The 25,238-nt window shown below is 47.0% G+C and overlaps 2 protein-coding genes across 6 annotated transcripts in view; one reads left to right on the top strand and one right to left on the bottom strand.

The window, feature by feature from the left end:
* Positions 1–1,426: 1,426 nt before the first annotated feature.
* TNFRSF13B (TNF receptor superfamily member 13B) lies at positions 1,427–7,947 on the top strand. 2 transcript variants are annotated; one of them, XM_082772067.1, is made up of 5 exons: positions 1,427–1,487; positions 3,129–3,269; positions 4,104–4,220; positions 4,659–4,907; positions 6,170–7,947. In XM_082772067.1, the coding sequence occupies exons 2-5, from the start codon at positions 3,131–3,133 to the stop codon at positions 6,442–6,444; spliced, it is 780 nt and encodes a 259-aa protein (XP_082628193.1). In that variant the 5' UTR covers positions 1,427–1,487; positions 3,129–3,130; the 3' UTR covers positions 6,445–7,947. The 2 variants fall into 2 exon arrangements, with proteins under 2 accessions (XP_082628193.1, XP_082628192.1); XM_082772066.1 differs by having other exon boundaries at positions 4,656–4,907; positions 6,170–7,944.
* A 3,131-nt stretch (positions 7,948–11,078) lies between these two features.
* Positions 11,079–25,238, bottom strand: part of USP22 (ubiquitin specific peptidase 22) — a 98,673-nt gene continuing 84,513 nt past the window's right edge. Inside the window, exons 7-13 of one of the 4 annotated variants that reach the window (XM_082772331.1) lie at positions 23,265–23,370; positions 21,430–21,588; positions 20,543–20,669; positions 17,735–17,826; positions 16,157–16,219; positions 14,119–14,268; positions 11,080–12,275 (exon numbers count right to left, since the gene is read on the bottom strand). In XM_082772331.1, the coding sequence (XP_082628457.1) occupies positions 12,233–12,275; positions 14,119–14,268; positions 16,157–16,219; positions 17,735–17,826; positions 20,543–20,669; positions 21,430–21,588; positions 23,265–23,370 (740 nt within the window). In that variant the 3' untranslated portion in view covers positions 11,080–12,232. Of the gene's footprint in view, positions 12,276–14,118; positions 14,269–16,156; positions 16,220–17,734; positions 17,827–20,542; positions 20,670–21,429; positions 21,589–23,264; positions 23,371–25,238 lie in introns of all 4 variants that reach the window. The other 3 variants (XM_082772330.1, XM_082772332.1, XM_082772333.1) reach the window with 3 other exon arrangements.

Raw genomic sequence — 25,238 nt, 5'->3', positions numbered from 1 at the left:
CAGCACCCCCGGAGGATTTTAGAGCTGAGCTCACAGGGCTCGGTCTCTGCTCAGCGAGGAGGGACAAACCGCCCCCAAAGTGCTTCTCACTTCCCTCTTGAGGGCAAGCGAGGGTGGAAACTGCAAGTCCCCCGCTGCTATTTACGGGGGCAGGTTTCCCCTGCAAAACCCCGAGAGCCGGCGGGCAGGGCTGGGGCCGTAGCTCCAGGCCCTCGTCGCACCGTGCTCGAGCAGTGCAGGAAGACCCCAAAAATCACGATTTCCTTTATCCTGCAGGCGAACGAGGCCTGGGCTCTGCTTCCCCCTGGGGCTGCCGCGGTGGGGTGAGTGACAGAGTGACACCGGGGCGAGTACAGAGCCGGAGTTTTTTTAACTGAGCGGAAAAACCTTGACACTGCCCCACTGATGTTTATAGAAAGTCTCGGGCATTGCTTCTTCCTTCCCCCTCCAGCTGCTTCTGCAGAAAACGTCCCCGGGGCTGAGCTGAGTCACCGTCCCACCGCACTCGTGGTGCCCTCGCACCTTCCCGGCCGCGTGGATAAGGGGGAAAAACCACCAGGAGTGAATGCAGCAGGGGAAAAGGGGCAAAACCAGTAGCCGCCCAGTCTGGTTTGTTGTTTTTTGAGGTGCCACGGGTCGCTGTGGGGGCACGGGGCTGGGGCTCGGTGCCAGCAGCCCGCTCCCTCCCGTGCCAGCTCAGCGAGGGGCCCCGCAGCTCCGCTCCTTCCCTGCTCTGCTGACCAAAGCCCCGTTTTCAGGGTGAGGTGAGCCCTAAAAATAACTGTTTAGCTGTATCCCTGGAGGCTGCCAGCGGCGCAGTGGTGGCCCTTTGCCCCGTGCCACCCGGGCTGTGTTGTTGAGGCTTCCTGCACCCACTGCCAGCAGCACCAAGCCTGGCCGCGACCTGCGGTGCCCACGCCAGGCAGCTCAGCCCTCCTGCAACCCTCCTGCCCCCGAGGGATAAATGAACCAGAAAAAAGCATTTCCAGCTTGCTGTTGGGAGCCACGAGATGCTCTCAAGATGTTGAGCAGGAGCCAGGCAGGCCAGCAGCACCGCACAGCCTTTTGCTCAGCCGGAGCTGCTCCTTTTCTCGGCAAAACTGGGAAAAAAAAGTGACCCTCTCCTGCCCCAGGGCAGCTGCTTTCTCTGCAGAAGAAAACCTCCTGCTGGCGGTGGGTGATGAAAGGGCAGGTGCTGCAGAGCCAGACACCCAGCTGGGAGCTCTCCCTGCTGCGACGTGGCCACCAGGACCGGCACATCCCCTCCCCACACGCCCCCCGCTCCCCCGGCAGCCCTGGAACCAATGCAGCGCGCTGCGAGCAGCCGATTTGCATCAGAGGGATAAGGGGAAGCCCCAGGAAACGCATGGCCCAGGCATTAATCAAATCTACCTCTAATAATAAACCTCCCCAGCAATGCGCGGGCTCGGAGAGCGCAGTGCGATGGCAGGAGCCGAGGGGGAGTAGCCACCGAGCCAGAGCCAAGCGTGAGTTGTGCCCGCGGAGGGGCTGCAAAGGGGCTGGGGGCGAGGGGCTTGCTTGTGTCGGGGCTGCGGGGACGTTTCCAGAGAGCTGGCAGGGAGCAGAGGGGCTCCTTGGGGATGAAATGGTCGCTTTATGCTTTGGGGGGAGGTTTCAGGAGTTTGGGTGCCGTGGTGGGGCGTCCCGGGCAGGGAGCTCAGCCACCGGGCAGGGATTTTGCTTAAAAAAAAAAAAAAAAAAAAAAAGAGACCCTCTGCCTGGGGGTCTTCTCTTTGGGGACAAAAAGTCTCCAAAAAGCATCGGAGGAGAGCACAGGCCTGAGCCTCGCTGTGCCCCAGGGATCATCTTCAGCCAGCTCAAGAGAAGGGAATTGTTTAATTTCATAGCGGCGTTAATTGAACAGCAGGGCTAGAAGGGCCGCAGCCCTGCGCAGAGCGGATTTATCCTTTACTTTGTGAGGCTGGGAGGGCTTCACCCACGCTGCACAAACTGGGATCCAGCTCACAGCCAGAGCTAGAATGGAAATTGCTGCTTCAGGCAGCAGCGGGACAGACGGATGGACACACAAAACCCCCGATTGCCGTGCGCTCCCAAGGACGAGAGGCAGAGAGACAGATCTCCGTCAGAGCGCAGCGGCATTTCTATACCAAAATCAGAGTTGGGCTTCAAAAGGCAGCATCGCAGCAGCCCCAGCCGAGGCCAGAGGCGGCTTCCAGGCACGTGGAGGCTGGCGCCGTGCCGGGCAGTGATGGCTTTTAATTGTTTTGGGCCCCTTGGCACCGGCACCGGCCGCCCGCACAGGAAACAGCTGCGCTCCGCAGAGGGATGCGGTCGCCCACGAGCCTCTCGGTCAGCAAAGGGCTGCTAACAACTAAATGCTTTTTAGCAAGCTAATATTTAAAATTTCAAATTGTTCAGGACATTGCTGCTGCTCAGGGCTCCCAGCGATGCCTCGCTCCTGCCCCTCATCAAACCCCTTCCCTCTCCCCAGCCCACGGGCACGGGGCACGCTGCGGCCACGTAGGATGGGACGAATGGCTCCTTGTGGGGACAAAATCCCTTCCAGTGCCATGTGTCCCAGCTGGTGCTGGTGGAAGCGGTGCTTAAAGCTCTCCCAGAGAGGCCTCTCTCCTTCTGCTGCCTAGGGGAGTGTGACACATCAAAACCTGCTTTCGGGATGATGCCAGGACGCCAAACAGAGACGTCAGAAATTACACACAGCATGGCAGAAACTGCCCCTCGGCCACAGGGGAGCTCAGAAGTTTCCAGATTTACAAATCGTTTCAGAAGATGGTGCTAGCAGTCATTCTGGTTGCGTTTCTGTTCCTTTTGGTAAAAAGATGTAAAGGCAGGAGCAGGTCCCTGCCCTTATTGCTGCAGGCAGTTTCACACATCCCCACGCCCTTGGGGCACAGCAAGGGGCCAGGCAGAGACCAGGGTGCTCACCCTGCGTGTCCCCGGGGTCCAGATTATAACCCCCATGAGGACGTCCTGTGCTGAAGTGCTTGCTAAGCCTGAAGCAGATTTTTCTGCATGCTTTTAACCCAAGCCTGAGGCACAGCGGGCGTCCCCCTGCACGGGGGTCCCCAGGGCAGGGTCCCCGGCAGCACCACCTGCCCCATAGCCACTTTCCTCCCGTTCTGCAGCCATGGATGGGACGCCCCTGGGCTGTGATGCCATGAACAACTGCACCGACCAGCAGTACTGGGACGCCCTCGTCTGCCAGTGCATCCCCTGCAGCCTCATATGCGGCCGGTCCGCGGTGAGGAGGTGTGCTGCCCTGTGTGGTGAGTGGGGAAAGGCTCTGGGAGGACCCACGGGGCAGGCTCTGGGGCAGCTCGGCTTACCTTCAAGCCCAAAGCACCGAGGGATGTGACTGCGTTGACCGGGATCAAGTTGTCCACACCTCTGTACTGCTCCTTCCTGGGATCCTAGGGAGCCTTCCCGGAGCTGTATTAATAGAGTTAGGCCTCATCTGTGGCACCCTGCCCTCGGGAGGGACATATCAGGCCCTGCTAATGTGGGTAATGACAACCTCAAGCAGAATGTGAGCCCCACGCTGTGGCAGGCACCGAGGCTGGGTGCTGCTGAGCAGAGGCGCAGCGCAGCCGAAGCCTGCACACAGCGAGGTGTCACATCTCTGAGGGGGCTGAGGGTGGGAGATGCTGTCCCCATGGTCCCAAGCCCATGCTCAGGCAGGTTTTGGTGTGCCCCAAAAAGCCACGCAAGCCCCAGAGGCCATGAGCTGTAAGAGCAGCACCAGGAGCTCGCTGCTACGGGCAGGCACGGCTGCACCCCGTCCCCTTCCCCACACAGCGGCCAGCAAACCCCATTCCCCAATATTCATCATCTGGCTGAATACCTCCACCTGCCAGCCCCAGAGATGTTTTCAACGCTTCCAACAGCATCAGACAGATCTCACCCTGCACCCATGGGAGCTGTGCACTTGTCCCAAGCGGCCGTGGGCTCGTCCCCGCGTGAACCCCAGCAGGGAGGGCCCCGGGCTGGGAGCCTCCTGCTCAGGTGACGGGGAGGCAGGAGGAGCCGTGCGGGCAGAAGGACGTGCTCAGGGTGAGGACGTGCTCAGGACGAGCCCTGTTCCTTTCCCTGCCTTCCCACAGAGTCCATGGTTTGCAACAGGAAAGCCGGCTTCTACTACGACAAGCTCCTGAAAAAATGCATCAACTGTGCCACGGTCTGCGGGCAGCACCCCAAGCAGTGCGACCCCTCCTGCGGATGTAAGGCTGTGTGCAAGGGCAGGGGGAGCGGGGGGGCCGTGGGGCAGGGTCCCACATGGGGCTGGGCTAAAAGAGGAGCCAGGTTATGGGGTGGAAGCTAGGAAAGAGGCAGCAAACCCTGCTCTCTGACCCCAGGGCTTGGTGCATGGCCTTGGGGAGGGGGAGAAGGAAGGGATGGGCTCTTTCACCTCAGATCAACCAGTCCCAGCTTGGGGTTGAGATGTGGGTGCTGGAGAAATGGGGAGGGAGGGCAGATCTCCTCCAATAGCCATAAAAAACAACCAAACGGAGGAGCTGCAGTGCTGCTTTCAGCTCCCTCCCAAGCGGAGTGCATGAGTGCCCTTAGCAGCACCCTGCCCCTATCAAAAAGTCAACGAGGCTGAGCTGTGTGCTGGGGGGGGTCTAAGCTCTCCTTTCTCTCTGCCTGGCCCCCAGCAGGTGCCCTGGCCACCACCCCCCCTCCGCCGGCTGCCCTGGTCACGGCGCTGCCTCCCGCGGCCGCGTTGGAGCAGAAGGCGTGCGCGGAGCAGGAGCCGTGGCTGGTGGTGTACCTGCTGCTGGGGCTCTGCCTCTGCGCCCTCATCTGCTCCCTCTTCCTGGGCTGGACGCACCTGCGGAGGAAAGGAGAGGTGGGATCCTGCCAGGCCGGCACCGGGACCTGCCACCGCAGGGAGGATTCCTCCAAGGGTGAGTGCTGGGGGCACCGGGAGGGGACGGGGAGCTGGGGGTTGCTGGCACCCGGGTTCTGCCAGTGAGGTGCTGCACAGCCCAGCCTGAGCCTGAAGAGTGCAGGACCAGGGCCCTGTGCCCCAATTCCTCCCCTATTGCCCTTCTCGGGCACTCACGCAGGGTTGGGCAGAGGGTGAGAGCTGTGCTGCCCACCAGCGATTCCCCAAGGCACGAGGAGGAACAGCAAAAAGCTGACCCTCTTCCCCAAGGAGCCACCGTTGTGGCTGTTTCCTTTGGTTTCCCCCAAAATCCACCTTTGTGAAGATCTGGGGCTTTCACAGCAATTACAGCTCTGGGTTTATTCACTCGGGGCTGCTCTGGGGCCGACGGCTACCTGGCCAGGACCACGTCACACGAGTTTGCCTCCTTGAAATGTCATAGCCCAGCAGCTGAATTGCCTTGCAGCACAGCATCAAAGCCCAAAGTTTTGGCCTTGGAGCCAGGGGGCCTTCACCAGTCTTTGGCATAGGAAGAAAAGCTTGGGAAAGGATAACGGGGAGTAAAGCAACATAGAAAAGATGTGTTGACTTTCACCCCCTCCTCTTCTCCCCTGCCTTCTCATAAAAATATATATATTACATATATATATATATATATACTTATTTATGTAGACAGACATTAGTTTACATACCTGAAGAGCTGGATGAGGAAAATCAGGAAGAGCACACGAGGCGCTGCTCCAGCCGGGCTCAGTCCCCAGCAGCGCTGCAATTTGAGGCACTGTTGGCTCCGTCCCAGGACACTGGCACTGGGCGCTGGCTTCTGAGGGAGGCTGGCAGGTTCAAAGCGATTTACTGCATGCTTCTTCGTAGCCCCAGCCTAGCCTTGCTTATCAGACCTCAGCTGATGGAGCAGAGCCCTCTGACAGCCCATAGAGCCGTGGCCCTTCAGCCTGCCCTGCTGCAGCCCCTGCACCTTGCACGGTGCCGTGCCATTTCATTCATGTCTGCTACAAAATGAGCACTTCATGACAAGACAATTTACACGCAATGCTATAAATATTAGAATTACTTCAGTGCTAAAGCTCCAGCCTGCCTGCTCAAGGCACTGCCCCATTCACAGGACGGGCTGCGTGCTGCAGGCCACGCTGTGGGCACAACATGGAGGGAGGGGGGCTCCAGCACTGCCTCCCTGCAGGCCTCAGGGCAGCACTGCAGAGCCTTTCCTGGGTAAAAGCTGCTCCTAAACACCTCAGGCTAACCCACAAAGTTCATTTGCAGATCGCCTGGTGGAAGCGGGCAGCGTTGGTGATGGATCCACCGGCAGCAAGGTCCCCGAGCCAGTGGAAACCTGCGGCTTCTGCTTCCCCGGACACGGCTCAGCTGTACAGGAGAGCAAAGGGCACCACAGCCCCTCCTGCCCCCCAGGGGAGAGGGTTGCTGCTGCTCACAGCAGGGTGTGCAGCACGGGAAGTGCCGGGGCGATTCCCAGCCCTGACGACGGCCATTTTAAGATCATTTGCTCTCCTTCGCAAGAGAAGACGCAAATGGCGTGACCGCGGTGAACGCTCCTGCACGGGCTCAGAAAGGAGGGCTGTCCCTCCTGCCCCCAAAACACGGCTGCTTCTTCCTCCGATCCCAGCCCCAGCTCCTGCCAGGGCAGGTGGACACAGCTTAGGGGCTGTGGGTCACAGACAGTGCCTTTCTCTTCTTGGAAACCCAAACTCTCCTTGTTCCAGTGATGGATGTTGCTCCCCGTTCAGCCGTGCCTCCATGCTCCAACCTGACCTCCGCAGACACCTCCATGCTTCCTGGCCCTTGGGACCGGGGGCCCTGTGTGGGCTTCTCAGCCTGGTTCCTCCATCAGCATCACTTTGCCTCTACAAAGGGCGCCGATGCCTGGCCAGAAGCAGCCTGTGGCAAGCATCAGGCCACCGCCTTTCCCTGTTTGAAAACTCTGCCTTGCACCACAAGTGGCTTCTGAGCAGAGCTGTGCTCATGTGGGATGCACTCGATGGACTGAAAGTGGATGAAGCGGTGGTGCCTGGCGCCATCTCGAGAATTGGCCAGGTGTGACAGCAGCCTGACCTCGATCCATCGCCCCTGGGTGTCTGCCTCCTTCACCAAGAGGTCTCCTCTCCTCAGGACTATGAGGAGTTTTCCAGAGAATCAGTTTAAAGTGTTTTAAAGCATCTCGGGCCTTTCAGACAAAGCTGCGGCCTGGCCTACTCCAGCCTCCCAGGACGTTCCGCACAGACATGATGACCACCAAGTGCCACTGCCGTGCTCCCAGGTGGGGCACGTTTTCTGACTTCAACAAAGTTCTTTCACAGCAAGAGTATTCACAGTACATGAGCTCCACAGGCAGCTTTCAACGCTGCTTTGAGGGGAGGAAAGGACACGGGGCGGCGAGGCTTTGCCTTTTGACCGGATACGATACTGCATGAGTTGCTCCGGAGGCACCACAATCACCGACGGAACTGGGTTTAGATGTGAAAAATCATCCAAAGCTGAGAACTTTCTGGAAGACTTGATGCTCTGATGTACTCCTGGTCTGGATTACCTGAAATAGCTGGTAAAAGTGCCAGGCTGTGATGTGGCTGATTTGAGGAAAGGTTTTTGTCTGACCTGTATTTGAAAGCTACTACATAAAAATGTGAGTTTCAACATGTAACGTCAAGTTCTCTCATTCTCATTAAAGGAGACCGTAGGAATGTTTTGCTTGGTGAAAAATCCCTCCCGATAGGAGATCATTACCAAAAGTTTCTCAGACTAGGCCTTTAAACTTGACAGAATACACAGGGAAGGGGCAACAGATGCATGAACTGGTGATAGTAAAGCACAGGCCACGGTATCTGAGGCCACGTGAGGCTCCCCACCCTCTCATCCTCCTCCCTCTCTCAAGGCTTTCTTTTCCTTTCCTTCATTTCATCTCCCAGAGCCTCTCCCTCTCAGGCTCGGCTGATGAAGGGGCTTTGCACTCACCATGGGGCAGCTCCTGCACATTTCCACCTGCCCCACGTCCCCACCACCCCAAACACTTCCCAGCGAGGCCGGGGACTCCAGGAGGACGCCTGTGAGCAGGCGCAGTGTCACCCCGCACTGCCTGACCCCAACACCAAGGGGACAGGCAGCTTCAGCCCTGCTCAGGTGTCACCTCAGGGGACAGGTACCCACCATGTAACGGGAACCTTCCCACACTGCTTGTGTGAGGAGCCAGCACCCGATTTAAAACAAACAAACAATAAACCTGAACACGCCACCAGTTTTGCAATTACAGCATCTCTCGAGGCTGAGGAAGCATCAATTATTCAAAACAAGGCTTTAGGAAAGCTTTTACGCGAGCTGCCACAAGAGCTCACCCTGCCTGGCTCTGGCTGCCCATGGGGGGCAGAGCCTGTGTGGGGCTGGGGCTGTCCCCCTCGCCTCCATGCAGCCCCGGCTGCTGCTTACTGCTGGCAAGTGCTCCCCGGTCTCCTAAAATACTTGCTGCAATACATGGGGGAAGCAGCACCCTGCAGTTTGGGTCCTACAAACTGGGGGAAAACATCCATCAGACGCCAGGTCCCTCCTTCGAGCCCTGATAAGCGAGAGGGGAGCGTTCAGTTCAGTCAGGCGTGGTCTCCTCTCCTTCTGGGAAGGTAAATACTGTTATCAGCATGGAGAGGAAAAGGTAACCCTGAGCGTCACAGAGGTCAGATCAGCAGTAACACGCAGGCTCCCAGATATGTGCTGGGGAATTAAGAGAAATCAGCGGGTTTGCTATCACATTTGAAGTCACTGGCCAACAGCTCTGACAGAGCATGCTTAGAGAGATCCCTCTGAATAGCAGTCACTACCTGGGACAAATACTTTCGGTAATTAAGGGCACTGACTTCAAGCCCAAGCATCCACAGGGGGGCTTAAGCTGCTTCCAACTTTCCTGCTTTTGCTCAGGTTTTCATTAGGCACCAGCCTCAACCAAAGCTTTCTCCCCAGTCCAGGGGCTGCGATGAGAAGGTACGACACCGACAGCCACCTTCTGGCTGGTTTTGTGCTGCACGCAGTTCAGCGCTGGTGTACAACCCCAGGGTACGCTCCGGTATCAACCCACATCCTGGTACCAGGCTTTGGTTTCGGTCATTTCTTCAGATGCTTCCCTGTAACAGAGCAAGCCACGCCAATAAAAAATCATACTTCAAAATAAACCCGTCAGCCCCAAACTGCTCCCCGGCACAAGCAGGGTCAGCAGCTGAAGCACTGCAGCAATTGCCTCTCGCTGCCGTCTGCTAGCACACCAGGGAGGCACAACTCCATCAGTCCTTCGTCAGCGTCTCACTGCTCTGCGAGGACTTCTGCATCTTCCTGAAGGTGACGCTGAGTTCTGCAAAGAGCAGCCTCCCAGCTCTGCAGGGAATAAACCTCGTGCCTGAGCTCCTCGGCAGATGAAGGGAAAGAGAAGGGCTGCGTTTGGGGAAAAACATAATGAGGGGCAGCGCTGTTCGTGTGAGAGCAGCCGTCCTTCCATTTTTATAGGAAGAGGGAAAGTGTTCTCTGCTTCTCTATCAACCTGTGCTGATTTGCTGTTGCTGGAAATAGAAACCTGCCTGGTACAATTCAGGGAGAAAGAAGAGCTTTTAATACACCAGGAATTCTGCTTTAAAAGCCCAAACTAAAGCACTGAAATCTGCCTTGCTCTCCATCTCCCACTGAAAACCAGCCGTGCTGGTGCGGTTGCACAGAGCACAGCCCTCTTCACCAGCTCGAGAGGGGTGTGTGTGTGTGTGTGGAGGGGGGGGAAAGAAAATAAATAAGGCTGATTTATGTGGCTGGCCTTGTCCCTAAACAGTTCATTTCTGAAGGATTAACAAAACAGACCGAGTTAGCTCCAGTGGCCAAGCGCGTGCTGGCGGAAAACAGAATTCACTTGTTCAGGCTCCAGCTGGAGACCAGCAGCCAAAGGCTCCGAGCTCAGCATCACAAAGCGGCGGCGGCCCCGCAGCACCAGCCCAGCTGCCGCGCGGTGGCACTGCTCCTCCAGCATCGGGGCGAGGCGGCGACGACGCGGGCTGCAGCAGCCATGGGAATAATGAAAGGCTGATTCTCGTCTTCCCCTGCAAGCTTGCTGCATTATTAAAAGGTAGCAGAAAAGCGTCGTCAAGCATCTGCACGATGCTGTGCCCAATTCCGGGAGGGAGAGGAGGGCCCCCCCCCCCCCTTTTCCTGCAGGGTGTGCCATTCATCCGCATTTCTCCAGCAGCGTTTCATTTGCGACAAGAACACTCAGGTTAAATTTTGCAGTACCCAATTACAACTGAAAATTATTTCAAGCATGACGATAGGGAAAGACAGGTTATGAAACCAGAGTACGCTCTCGCTTCTGCAGAAACCGCGCTGCCTAGGTAACTCGCACACTGTGCGGTACGTTTTCTGTGTCTGATTTGGTATTCAAGGAGCTTCAATTAGTCGGTTCTTCTTCCCTCCTAGTTGCAAACTGTCACAGAGATCTCCTGATGCACAAAACCACCTTGTACTCTCCAGCTTGCGTACAAATCAAATGCGATTCCACCACCCTTTTGTGTAGCATCTCTTGTAAGACGCTCATTTAAAAAACAAACAAAGCCAGGCTTCACTTATTTTCCTCCCATTTCTGTCATTACACAGTCTGCTTTCTATCTCTCTCTCAGACAGGTTAGAGATGGCCCATACCTATTTCTGCAGTACTGATTTAAAAGACAGGCCCCATCCATGTTTTTAAGCACTGTTGAAGTCGAGGATCATCTGTTTGGGTCCAGAGCTCAGCGACCTTTTTGGTGTGGCCCTTAGGCCAGTTTACATAGTGCCTAACTCAACACATGGCTCTCTCCAGGCTCCTTAAGGGAGAGCAAAGTTATTTTTTGCTCTTTTAAGCTCTGTGTTCTGAATGGTTTCTCTCATGGGCTGCAATTCAATCCACAGCCCAGCCTCCTGGGAGCAAGACAGAGCACACGAGCAGCCACTGCTGGTATCCAGGCAGGCCAACGAGCTGCTTTAAAAGACAGCGACGAAGGGAGAAAAACGGGAACAAAACTGCATTTGTGACAAAGCAAAAGCAAGCTGGTGCACCAGCTGCTGTAGGCTAAGGACACGGATACGGAGGCTGCAAAGAGAAGGAGAGTATGTGAGGAGTTAATACATGTGGGAGGGTACAAGGAACCAATACCAGCCTAGCACATACCAGGAAAATGTGTTGTTTACTTAAAAACCTAGTGCACTGCAGAAGTGCTCAATAGCAGCAGATCTATCGCTCAATGCTGCCCCCAGCAGCAACCGTTTCTAACAGATGGTATATTTCTCAATACCGAGGTTCTTTCAAGTATCAGCTCTATATGCCTTTGGAAGGCAACAGGGGGAAAAAAACAAAACAAAACAAAACAACAACAACCCAAACCAGCAACAACAAAACAAGCAATTCTGAGAAATTCGAACTTATTCACAAGATTTAAAAAAAGAACCAAGACCACTCTTACAGTATAAACACGCCAATTCATTCATTTTTACTGATGGTTGCATTAATGAATCTCATTCTCGTGAAAAAAAGGGAATAAAGGAAAAAAAATTAAGAAAATAGCTATTTATAGAAAACAAAAAAAAGGGCTCAAAACAGAAAAGAATCTGTGCTGATGCTTTTGACGAGCAGTCCGATGGCATTGAACATTACCTGTGCAAGCAGGCATGCTTGAAAACCTGTCTGTACTGTAGCTTCAGTTCCACAATCCAGGATTTCTTTTATTTGTTGGAAAAAAAAAGAGCCTAATAGTTTCATACTGTATTTATTTAATAACTAAAATTCACAAATAAAAAGATACTTGCAAAGTCCTTTAGTTGTGTCATCCCATCCTCCTCCACTCTACTGCTTTCAGACCCATATGCATAAAAAATGGGCTTGGATTTTTAATTTTAACTGTTATATGATTGGTCGTTGGAGCTGAAGCACCAATGGAGAAGATGCTTTATGGAGATGAGGGTACACCCCCTTGCCTTCCCACACACATTTTGGAGGAACATAGGAGATGTACCAGTGCCTGGACTCCTCTGCTCCCATTTCCCCCACCCAGAGCATTCCTTTCATTTTATATTTCCTCTGTTAAGTGACTGACTGTAGCCTCCTTTTTCCCCCTTTCTGTCCTTGCGGGACTGCATACACGTTGGACATTGTTCATTTCTTACTCCGCCAGGCTTTGAGCCAGTGTCAAGTAGGTCCTGTTACAGCTCAGTGCTAGTTGTTTTTTAATGGGTCTTTTCATTTCAGGTAGGTTTGTGTGTCGATTCAGAAGGCTTGCTTATTTTCTTCCTTGTTTATATCTGACAAGCTGCTGGATAAGGCTATTCATACTCCAGGAACTGTTTGTGATAGAACAGCAAATATCTGCAAGAAAGCAGAGGTACAGTTTCAGCTTTCTGCTGTGCATCATAGCAGATTAGTATTTCCATTGATGCAATTGTGAAAAATGAGGACTATTAATTTTGTTTTTCTTTTCAATTTGAAGCAATTCCAGGGACATGCCAGCTCCCTACAGTAACCATGGAAGAGAAGGAGGGAAGCCAGCTGAAATAATTTTACCAGTAACTCAGGAAACGGAACATTTGTCCATCAAGCAGTCAAACCCCTCTTGTTGTACAACCTCCTTAGAACCTGGAAGCTCTGCAAGATTGGGCTGTGTTGATGTCCAGACAGGCAGCATCCATTTAACACTACCATGACACAAAACACAACCATGGTGGCTTTAGGATGCAACTGTTGCTTTAGACTCGTATGACCACAGCATCAGACATTTAGGATTACTGCAAACTGTCTGCCATTTACTGACAGAAACAAAATGAAGAACCAGGCACATGGGTGAAAACTCGTGTGTCCCAATCAAATACAGCTCATGTGTCTAATGTCTCAATCTGTACTCAAATCTGGTGTTTTAACAAGATGAAATTCTTCCTGTCCTTAATTACTGTGTGCGTACTGCTACATAACACAGCCCAGCTCTCAAGCAGTTACGTGTAGAGGGAAGCAGAGCGATCTCTACGTACCCTTTACACACCACACACTGACAGGGTCATTGCATGACTCTGTTAAAAAGCTTCAGCATAATTTTTAGACTTTTCAATTATTATTTTTTCCTTTTCCAGTCCTACAGAGCTTCCCTCACACAACGCAGATCTACTCAGTGCCAGATTTAATCTGAACCAAGGAAAATGGATCAGAGATCAAACTAGCCTTTACTGAGACGGATGTGCAGCAGTTGTGTTGCATATCCTCTCCTCCTTGCATATGGCAGTTTCTTCTCCAACATACCCCATCCCAGGTCCAAAGCTAGCCAGTTCTTACTGAAGAAAAGCTTATTTCTTCTGCTGACCTCAAAGCACGAGTTACTCAAATCATTTAACACTAAAATTCAGGTGTCATAGGAAATTTTGCACTTCCCAGTTGAAGTTCAAAAAAGGAAAAGATGGCAAAATCTGTTTTAAAAATTGCAAGCTGAACATCTGTGCCTGCAGAAATCAATGGAAATGTCATGAATAATTAAAACAAAAACAAAGCAGGCTTATCTTTCCACAGTTGAAAATGCCAAAACGAAGACTTCAGTTTTTAAGTTACCTTATTCTTGAAATATATACCAATCCCCAGTGCTTCCCTCAAATGAGGAACACCAAGATGCTTCCCTTGCAAACTACTGCTCTGCGCTCCCACTGCTTGTCTAATGCAAGCATCTGAAATCATGATGTCAACCTGAAATCAATTTAAAGACATGAACTAAGAAACAGCTCATGTTCTATGCCTGCCTCCCATATAGCCTTGCAACTGCCTCGTACTATTTTCTTAATGGCTTTTCCTCAAATCTGTTACACTCACAATAACCCAAAGGTTACGCAAAGATCAGAGTGTGTCAAGGAGATGAATTCTCAAATAGCCCTGCTCCTATACACTGGGTGACCATAACACTTTGGTTTTCAGATCCCCCTCCGTTAGCAAGCCAGAGTTTGGAGCACCAGTTACGAACACTGCTGATGATCCCTTGTCCTTCCCCTTTTCTTCCTTAATCCAATTCACTACTACAAATCAACACTCTGAAGCACCGATACATACATACATGGAGAACCATTACATATTCGAAGAGAGTAATTAAGTCTTCTCAGAAGTTATAGGGGCTTTCACCTGTAAGAAAAACCCAAAGGACAATTTTTTTTTCCTTCTCCCTTTTCAGTTCGTAACTTACCCTTCACTGTCTAGTACATCCTTAATGCTAGCCTTGGTGATAATGGCATCATCACACTTGAACCACTGGTCCTTGTGCTGCCGGATGAAGCTGGTATAGTGCCCGCTCTCCAAGGTTCCCTGGTGATTAACTACTGCAAACAAGGAATACCTGGTACAGAAGAGAGTTAATCAATACGTGGATCAAAAGGGGAAAAATAAATGACATTTTAAAGAGGCAAAAGCTTGTGTTCATAAGCACATACAGAAACGGTAAGGGATCAGATCCATCAATAAAACACCAGCTCTTAACACTGACTGGAAATGGGGCACCCTTGCCCAGGGAAAAAGAACCACATTTTTCTTTCCCTGTCTTGCCATTACTGCAACATTCCAGTCTGATGACAGCCATCAGCTTCACCAATACTAGCTACTGAAGATTTTTCTTCTAAAATAGATCGATCTTGATGCATTCCTGCAGAGGACCGCTATTATCTAGTCTGACCTCCTATTTCCCTCTAGTCAACTAGCTACTCTGGTGAACCAGAAAAAAAGCATTTTGGGGTTGGGGAAGGAGGTAATCTAAAGTATAGCTAATCTTAACTATTTCCAGCGATAAACTGCTGTACTGAGTAAGTGTCCTTAATCTGGAAAGTCTGTACTTATTTTGAAATGCCGAATATTTTCAGCCTCAACTTCCAGCTTTTGGATGTCGCTGTGAATTTATTTGCTAACCTGAAAACTACCTGACATCTCTGCTGTAAAAAAAGGTACTGATATACTAAGTTAGCTTCAACTTTTTTTTTTCTTTAACAGGAAAGGCTGAAGTCCTTTTTTTGTTCAAAGGTAAGATTTTGTTCCCAGTTATATTTGCGGCTCTTTTTGTAATGTTCTCCAATCTTTGCCTGTTTTTAAAATGGTATCCTCCAACCTGGATGCAAACACAGCTATACCATGGTAAAATAATCTCTCTAATCTCCCTTGATATTGTCCTACTTATCTTCAAAAACCACAGAGCTCTTTTGACACAGTGGTGCCACAACAAGGCTCTTAATTCAGCTGACTGTCTACAGAGCCACACGTGTTAAAGTCACCCTCTTCCTGGCTGGAAATCTTATTAGGCTGGACAAGACTTCAGTCCTAGATGCAGGATTCTAGGACTGCCCCAACTGTTTACTGGCATCCAGCACACTAAGCAACTCAGACATCTCTGCTGTTACCTAATTACCTCATCTTTTTCTGCATTAACAGCTACTTCAACCTATGTTGCGTGCAAACCTCAACAGTGATCGATTTTGTTTTCTTTTAGCTCTTTGCTAACAGTTATTAAACACTAGACCTCTCACGAGCCAATCCCTATAGGAGCACAGGTGGCACACCTGATTGCTATCTGCTTCTATGACAACTGCACCAAGACCTAGGTGGTTAGTTTTTCAATCTATTCTGTAATTCCAGTTTCTTAATGAAACTTTTAGTGCAAATGAAATGCCTTGAGGAATTTAAATGCACGACATTAGCATATGACTGCAGCAACCAAACTTGTAACCTTAATTAAAAAAGAAGTTTGTGTGACCATCTCTTTTTCCATAAAGCTCTGAACGTTAGTTTCAATGACTCTACTTTAAATTCCTGAGCAAGTCATGTGTCAGCCACTCTGTTATTCTGACTGCAATTCGTGCCTGACCAACAGACCCCACAATTACTGGGGTCATCTAACTGGGACTTACTTTCAATCCTCTGGAACCTCCTTTGCCATTGCAATAGAAATTTGATTATTTAAAGGAAACACCCACCCCTTTTAATACTGGACCCACAGCCTTTAATGTTGCCCACAGACCGATTGCTGGGGTTACCATCTTCAGGTTAGCAAGTGAGCTGCCACAGAACCATGAAAGGGTATGCAATCAGAGCAAACGAAGCTTTATTTTGCAACAGTTCAGACTTACTGTGCTGTCAAACACGGTAACGCACTTCGCGCTGCAGGATATACAGCAGCCTGTACATCTCCTTCTAGAAGCCAACTACCTTTCACAATAGGAGTCACGGAATGTACCACTTACTTATTATCATTGTTTAGACTATCCGTCGGCTGCTGGTATTGCCCGTTCATTCTGCTCTCTTTACTGCAACACACACACACACAAAAATCCAGTCACTTAAAGCAGTGGCTTCCCAAACCGAGGAAATAGGTTTTACACGACACAGCCTGTTAGCTGAATCCAGGTCCTAATTCAAAGGCACAATGCTGCTTAGCAGCAGAGAAGGGCTGCCGATTAGGATGCTAAAAGATGCTTTATTTGTTCTTGCAGCAGTGCTACATAGGAAGCAGCATTTCTCCAGCCGGTCAAGGCTTCGGAGCTGCAAATACAGATCTGTTTACGTCAGATGCCCTATCCAAAAAGCTTTAAAAAAGGTTAAGAAACGATTTGTATTTTAAACCTGCAAAAATATCTAATTACATCAATCCCTTATCCTCTGATGGGTCAATCATCCTGGCTCTGACTTGTAAATTCATTTTGTGTTTTGACAGCAGCAATAGGATTATGCTGTTGATTTCATAGGCGATGAAATTCAGATTACTGAGCTATGCCTCCTGATTATCCCATCTATATTCCATTATGCTTGATACCTTTCATCAGCAGAGCCTGTTCTATCCAGGGAGAATTCACCACAGAGGAACAGAAAAGTCTCAAATTCTCCAGAATAAACTGGAATAAACCATATATTCTTAATATAACACTATTTAACAGAGCTGCAGGGCTCTCCTTTCTCTACTGGCAGAAGCATCTACTTTTCTCCAGGGAGAAAAAAAAAATGTTTGAAATTACTTTTACAATTTTAGCCTCAAATAGAGCCCCTGTGTTAAGAGATGCCACGTTTTGGAGCTTTCTGTGTTGCTTCAAATACAAATTAAATCTGAATACCTTCTTGTATAGTTGAAGGGAATACCTGATAGATACTTGTTTAACTGAGCTGATCAAGTTCCTTTTTTAAAGGTACTTTTAATATAAGTGTTATGCCTTTGCTGAACCTGGGAGGTGGGAGAAGTCTTACAGTTTGTTTAAATGCCAAACAGAAATACCGAATAGAGATTTTAACCTATTTTAACTTGGACTATGTGCTTTTCTGGAAGTGTTTTTTAAACAGAAGTTGAATGTACAAAACAAAACAAACAAAAAAAAAAAAAACAGTTTTGTATGTGCACAGGAATAGAGAGGAAGGAATTTTACAACCTCAGAATTACTAGGTTGGACACTATTTTGATGTCTAATCTGCCTACTAACACAAGATGACCCCGTGGGTGTGCATTCAGGTGATGCTCAAAGCACAGATCTTTAAAATCTGAAGGCATGATGGATCTGAATCTACAAGTTTAACATGCCCACAAACATAACACACATTAATAATAAAAAAAATGTTTAAATATCAAGCCCTTTCTGACACACAAAATTCAATAGTGTATCTAAAATTAGTTTAGAAACGATGCACATCTCAAGGAGAAGCTTACAGGAGAAGTACCATTATACATACTGTTCTATAACCTTGATTCAAGGATGTTCCATGTTTCATGCTGCACATTTATGGAACTGGTAAACAGTTCTGTCCAGGTCTTTGGGGATTTTGAACTTGGTACACACCTGGAAGCCATGAATGGTGTCATGTCCAGCTCCAGCGGAAACGAGACATACGTAGTGATCTTTCGCCTCAGTTTGGCTGAGTGTTCAAACCGCTGGAGACAAAGTGGAAGAATTTTTGTTGTTTTTTTGAGACAGACAGAAAATTTAGCCTGTTATAAGTGTTCTAAGCTTAGGTACAATGACATGAAAGCATACTAGCAGTCAGCAGCTAGGGACACTCCCAGACTTTTTTTCTGGGGGGGATCCCCAAGTAAATGATAAAACACGATTTCTACCAGGAAAATAAGTCACAATTTGTAGAGGAAAAATATAATATTCATTAGATTGTTTACCTTAGTACCTATCCACACAAATGTATTCCCAAATGATATTAAAATAATACATTAGACAGCACACACAGTCTTTAACTAGCCCCACATTCATTTGTACTGTGTAATATTTGAATGCAGGGCTGCTGCCTACACTAGCACACAGAACTGGTGACAGAGCTCTAGCTATCGGATTCACACACTTAATCCACCCATCCAATCATCTCAAATGACAGAAGTCAAGACTACACAGGAATACCAATTCAAATTAAGGCAAAAATGGAATATGATAATAAAAAAGCCTTGTCCCTTGGCCAAAAGCAGCCTGCAATACCCACCACCCTTTCTTCATCTTGTCAATCGAACATTTAATGGTAACAGGAACAAATAACAGAAAGAGATGAATGAGTTGCTATTTAAAGGCAGCTTCTCTCCCCATTTCTCAGAAATTCTGCTCTATTTACACTTCAAGTTAATTATTTTCCAATTGTGGTGCCATAACAATTCCCTAGCAACAGATCCAGACGTGAAAAGCTGAGACTTCTTTAATTCTTACCTTTTGTATTCCTTTTTTTTTTTTTTTTTTTTACTTTAACTCATGAAATTGTATTTGCATTTTGGATGGATGGGACAACACAACCATTTAGGAAAAAAATCAAAAACAATTCTTCAATCATTCTGCATAACACAAATATTGAACTGAGTGTAGCAGGGGGGGTTTAGCATATTCACATTGCCGTGTCCAAAGAGCAGAATCACCTACACATCTTGCCAACTGCTCTGCATTAAAAAAAAAAAAAAAAAAAAAAAAAGCCAATGCCCTCAAACCTTTCTCCCTCTCTCTTAAATTAAAAAAAAAAAAAAAAAAAAAAAGGCAACCAAGTCAGACATTCAGGAACATCCCACTGCAGATCACCTTGGTTAATACCCAAGGTATAACTGAGGAAATGCTGGCATATTTGGGGGTGAACATCTGAAGTCATGATCGTGCCAAACAGTCTTAAAAGGCCTCTAAGTTACAGGACTGGGAATTCTCTCTGCCTGTAAAATCCTTCTCTAGTAGAAAGCAGAACCAGCCCTTTCTCACGAATGCAGACCTTCCTATGGCACTCCATGCTTTCATGCCAAGACTTCATTTCATTAGCAAGCTTCTGTACAAGCCAGATTTTGAAAATAAACTTTGAAATTGCTGCCATGCTGGAAATGGAGCTGCTATGTTATTCAACAGTTCCAAACTACAATCGTATATTGAATACAATACACGGCTTGCTCATTGAGACTGTGACACTGTGGTTGGACATTATTAGATTTTCCAGTATGAATGTACTGAACTAGCTTAGAGGACTACTGCAAAATAAACCAGAAAAACAACATGTTTGCTACAGCAAAACTCCAGACTTTGCCATAACAAATACAAGACAAAGGTCTACTTCCAAAACTGCTAAAGTTACTCAGGTGTTTTGCCAACGTTCAAAGCCTAGAAACCATGTAGGAATTAAATAACCAAAAGTAGCTTCTGGTGCAAAAGGTAGGAGTGTGAGTTCTTTCAATACACTGATTTCCCCACTGGAAAAGGAGAAGCAATGCAAGCTTTCACTGGTGCACAGCACAGAGGTTGCTGATTTGTAGGTTTCCAGTCACTGTGGCCACAGGTGAAGTGCTGCTATTCTTTAGGTAGTTTATGTGACACTAATACCACCAGAGTTTCTTGAAGCACTGATCATAGTTAGAGCTGAGGACAGTGACCGTCAGTTGCTGCCTAGCAATGAGAGGACTGTCATTCTGACCCAGGAGACACTCGAAATATTAGAGGGCTGCATCTGTTCAAGCAGATCAAAGATGCAGTTAAGTTATAATGGTGGCTGCCTCCATAAAGGCCTGTGGCATCACTTTTCAAGGACCCTTTGCCTCTTGACACAGAATGACAGTCATCTTCTGTGATAGATGCCTGCTCTGCACCACAGTCACACTCTTTATATTTAAGACACAAGTCATACAGGACTAAACTATCTGAGGGCACCAACTCTGATGATCATTGCACCTGGCACAATTTGGATTGGAAATGCTGAAAACTATCTTGAGCTAATTAGTTGGGAATATAAAAGAATCCTTTACAACTGCTAACTTTTTTATATCTTCCCTTCAACACAGAGCTTTTCTGTGGTATCCTTCCAGTAGAAATGAAGGGTAAAAATGTTACTGTGCAGTATGAGTAAATGTTATCGAAGATTGGTCTTTACAATCGTTCAGGTATTGTACTAACCTTCCATTTTGTTTCTAGATTCTTGTTAGGTTCCCAGAGACATACTGCAAAGCTACATTATATGTAATGTAATAATATCTTAATAGAAAATCTAGCTAGGCATGCAAGCTGTTCCTTATGTTAATTTATATCATAAAAGAACAGCCAGTGAAAGCCAGAAGATATGTCCAGGAATTTAGCTCATCCTCTCAAAGAGGAATGTATGTTCCCTGCTCTGTCTGCCCCCTGTGAACTTACTTTGAGATGAAAACAGGCCACAATGGGTAATTTCTTCATAGTGAGTTGTTTGGTAGATTCCTGGTAGCTATGGCAACCACTACATTTGATTTTGGCACTGCTTCCTAGATGTTCTGGCCTTGTAAACCTGAATTAAAAAATAAAAAACAAAAGGATGCACAACATGATCAGACTATTTTCCACACATGCTGAAACTGCTTCTTTCACTTTTCCTTGTGACTCACTGACACCACAGGAGAAGTTGCTCATGGCTTTTATGTCATAATTCAGAAAAAAATATCATAGTGTAAAGTGCTCTGGTTCAGACATCCAAACTGAACATTTATCATTGCTCTACTTGGGCACATTGCACTGAAGTGCATAAGTAACTGAGAAAGAAGCTAAATGTTTCCTCACCTCCTGGAACTGGACATCTTATTTTCAGACAAAGACAGTTCGTTTTCAAACCCCAGAACACTGATATGGAAATTATGAAGCGGTACAACAGATTTCTGTGCCCAGTTGCACACTAGTCTGCAGGACACTCTTCTTGCTTGTAGCCTTCTAGGGCTAGGGTCAAAAGCTCAGATGACATGGAGAGAGACTCTTGAGGTTTCGATGATATACAATCACACTGCCTGGCAGCAGGCAGTGTAAAATTTATTTTCTTTTTGCATCACATGGCAACTGGGTTTGACTGCTTATTGTTAAGCCTACTGTTGCTCTGAAACTTCTACATCTTTCTCATTTTGTCTTATGCAAAAATCTAAAATATGTATGAAATGTTGTTTGTGGATAATGCCATGACAAAGCACCACTTATTCCCATTTCTCAATGCCACCTGTGGAAAACAGAATGAAGCCAAATTCTTTTTACCCCACCAAAATTGTATTTGTCTCAATTCATACCTTCGCAAGCAGTCTGTGAGAGTGGTGGTGCCTGATACATGGCTTTCCCCATTTACGACACTGCCATCACTCCCCGGACTCAGTGGCCAGAACGGGGTGGAAGAGCCTGGCAAATCCAAACTGATGTCCCAAAATGGGTCTATCGTTGTGGAAACGCCACTATGAAAAAGAAAGCAGTTTAATACATATTTAAAGGAAGTAAAATGAACAGATCTCTCATTTCAGAGTGCACACCAGATACTGTACTTTAAAGAACTATGGGATTTACATCGCCCCTAGAGGGCACTCAAAGATGACAAAAGAAATACAATTTGCTCCAGAGTGTCTTCCCACAACTGATTGTTTTTCTGCATATTTAAAAGCCATATGTTTTAGGTAATGTATTTGTTACAGTGAATGCAGAAATATGGTTGTTGAATACACTCTCCCACCTAGTGGAGTCCTGTGACTCCAAGTGAACCAGTTGGGCGTTGCTTGGAGATAGAGGTTCTGGTCATACTACCAGCTAACGTCTACAATGAGAGCAACGTGCAGTCCAGCTAGTTCAGTAGGCTGGTCCTCTGCTCAGACATGGAAGATAGTGCTTAAAAGTACTTAAAAAGAGAGCCAAATATTTCTGCTACACAATACTGCAATGAATTAAGCATTGCGGTACTTATGAGAATCCCTTGCAATATTTGGAATTTGAGAGGCCAAAGAATAACTGCATCAAGAAGTACATGTTCTTGATCAGATTTCTGTGCAAGACAGCTGAATATAAGTCATCAGCTAGACTATGGAGAAAGCTTCTCAAAATTTTATCTTGTACTGACTCAAATCCTTTTTCTTCTACCATTTACATATTAATGGCAACCTTAGTTTTGGGTTCTACTTTAGGAACATTTTCTGATTGTGGTCATTATGCTTTTTTGTTGTTGAGCTCCCTCTTCCTCTAAAACTTGTGTCTTTGTCTCCAAGATTTCACTAAGCATACAATATTCTGCCTTTTTTCCATTTCCATTTGTGCAGATCTTGTGAATTTTCAAAACGAACTTGTTTTGTTAAAATTGCTTCGATGTTAATACAGTATCATTACACAACAAACTTTTTATTATGATATGATTCTGTGGCTCTACCAGGCAAAGAACATAATTTCGTATTTTTTCCTACAATGAATCTTCCGCAAATCTCTCCAGAAAATTGAGAATAAAACCAAATTCAAATAAAGAGAGCACAATGGTCCATCTACAGGACACCGTGGCTAATTATAAAGAATGCAAGACCAAAAAACCCCCCACAAGAGCTCTAACTTCTGAACTGTGGCAACACCAAACATCTTGAAAGAGAAGTCAGCTTGCTCCAGTACACAGTAGAACAACAAATACAATTTTTCTTACTCTTGTAAGACATACACTTGCTGGTACCTGAGATTACATAACATCAGTCTATTTCAAACCTCTCCTGATGATACACAAGGGTCGTAACTGAAGGAAAATACGATTACGTATCAGAACTTTCCTCAAATGCAGTGGCAATTGCATACTTCCAAAACCAATGAGATCTGGGAAGTATTTTTCTCACAAACTTGGAAAATAACAACCTTCTTCACAGTAGTAAGAAGTTTACATTCATAAGCCTGTGATGCTTTCCAGATAGCTTTTTTTTTTTTTCCTTTGGCCCATGTCTTAATATATGATGTTTAACTGGTAATTGATTGTATTTAGCTCATCTTGTCCTTAAAACAGTTGTTGTCTTGCAGGAATTTATTTTATCCAAGAAAGAAAAGATTCACCACACTGTTGCACTAGAGAGTGGAGTTTCAAATCAGAGCACAGAATTAGAAACAAAGCACTTACTGGCAGACTTGACAGGTAACATCAGACTGCAGTCCGCCTGTGAAGATTTGGTCTATGATGCAGTTACAGTGGTTGGGGTTGTTGGCCTTCTTCCCATTATCATCACCTGGAGGAATGCAAACACAGACTGAGAAGTCAAAAATCTTCCTGGGGAATGGTGGTTTGTCTTGGACTGCCTCTCCGGTAACTCATTATAATGCACACTCATAAGCATACTCCACGTTCACAAAGACAATTCAGACAATCCTGAAAATGCTGTGCAAAGAAAAACAAGGAGCTTCTAGCAAAATACAGAAGAGAATCAGAAGGTGACCAAATGCAATTAACTCAATCTATAGAGGTGAAGCTTTAGGCTGTAACGGCAGTCAACAAACCCCCTTTTCCAAGCCATAGCCCTGCCTCCCTCTGCAGAGATTTACATTGTACTTTGTGGTATGAAGATCAGCCCCTAAGATGAAGGAGCTGCCAAGGTGGTTAATGAAAATAACTATTTAAACTTCACTAAGAGGGCCGCCGTGCAACATTTGTATCTACACAAATGGCCAGCACTTCACCACAGAAGCACTAATTTCTGCTTAGGCAGAGCATTCAATAGCACATTATTTTCCTAAATGAACACAGAGGAAAAACGTCAGCAAATACTACTTTTTAATTTTAACACGGCAAACTTCTGAGACTACAGCAAGGGGAGGAGCTTTGTTAAGACCCATAAAGCTCCAGCCTGCTGCGTGCAGCCTGTTCTTCCAGCATTTACTGCCAGTTCAAGTTTTCACCAGTGAAAAAATGGAAGATGTCCTTATCAGGAGTGGGAAGGTGAGTGCTGTGTCTTCCCCCAGCTTCTTCACAGAGACACGGCAACCCTCTGACTTCCCACAGGGCATGAAGAACACGTACCTATCTCATTATACACTGTCACTGCAGGTCTCAGGAGTGCAGCGATTCATTTTTAGGATTTGAGTGCCAAGATTAGGCCAAGTCAGCTTTCTGAGACTAACCAGAGCATTACATAAATAACCAAAACCTTCTGGGCACAGTTCTCAGCGTTGAAACACACTCCTTCCACTCCCCATAGGTAAAATAGGAATGATACGCTTTTCCTTTGATTTCTGCCACTTATGCTTTACTTCCTTAGGTAGGATAGATGCAATTAGTTTTGCTTTGTAAACAGAGATGCACACACAAGGTATTTACAGCAGCGGCTAATTATTTTGTAAAGCACATTTTCAGGTTTCTTCCAATATCCTGTAAAATAGAAACTGCTAAGACAATTAAATTTTGACAGCTTTCCTGGTATATTTAACTTAGTAGTAAATATTTCACTTTCAGAAACTAAATACTACGGTGCTGACTCCCCAAATCACAGTTATTACTCTAAAATAATTATTTTCTAGTAAAGTGTGTCAAAAAACACCAAAACAAACTCAAAAACACAGGACCAAAAAAAAACCAACAACAATTTTCTCATAAGGTGCTCTTGCTGGAGTCTTCTTGCAGCAATATCAAGAAGGGATGAGATTTTTTCCAAAGCTTCAGAAGTTTGTAGAAGATGTTTTATAAAATGACAAAGGTCCCACCTGATACTGGACGTGGAAAAAAAGATAAAAGGTGATACCTACTAAGCTACAGTTGGCCACTTGAGTCAATTAGATCCTAAATACCTCAGAAAAGCTCTCAATTGCCTGCTTTAGAAACGTTTGAATTGCCAAGGAAAACATATTGTTTTCTTAAAATGTCTCTTGAACAAAATGCTCTAAAATAAGATTTCAAATATACGTGCTTTCAGTTGGGGGTTTTCAGACTCAGACACTTCTTGATCTGAACTACAGCTAAATCTTACTGAACTCGAGATCCTTAGAAGGTCTATGATGATATGTTAAGCTAATAAATAGAACGTATGTATAGAGACTGTACAAGACATTCTTCACCTTTACAAAAAGATCACATACAAACTTTAAAAAAGTAATTTAAAAAAGT

This window comes from Aythya marila (genome assembly GCF_965140915.1).
Source record: "Aythya marila genome assembly, chromosome: 15".
NCBI classification, from domain to species: Eukaryota; Metazoa; Chordata; class Aves; order Anseriformes; family Anatidae; genus Aythya; species Aythya marila.
This window is presented reverse-complemented; position numbering and strand designations above follow the sequence as displayed.

Coding starts and splice junctions, on each gene's coding strand:
- TNFRSF13B (XM_082772066.1), top strand. CDS start 3,131: ATGGATGGGACGCCCCTGGGCTGTGATGCCATGAACAACTGCACCGAC. Junction 4,221..4,655: donor GTGCGACCCCTCCTGCGGAT/GTAAGGCTGTGT, acceptor CCTGGCCCCCAG/CAGGTGCCCTGGCCACCACC. Junction 4,908..6,169: donor CAGGGAGGATTCCTCCAAGG/GTGAGTGCTGGG, acceptor GTTCATTTGCAG/ATCGCCTGGTGGAAGCGGGC.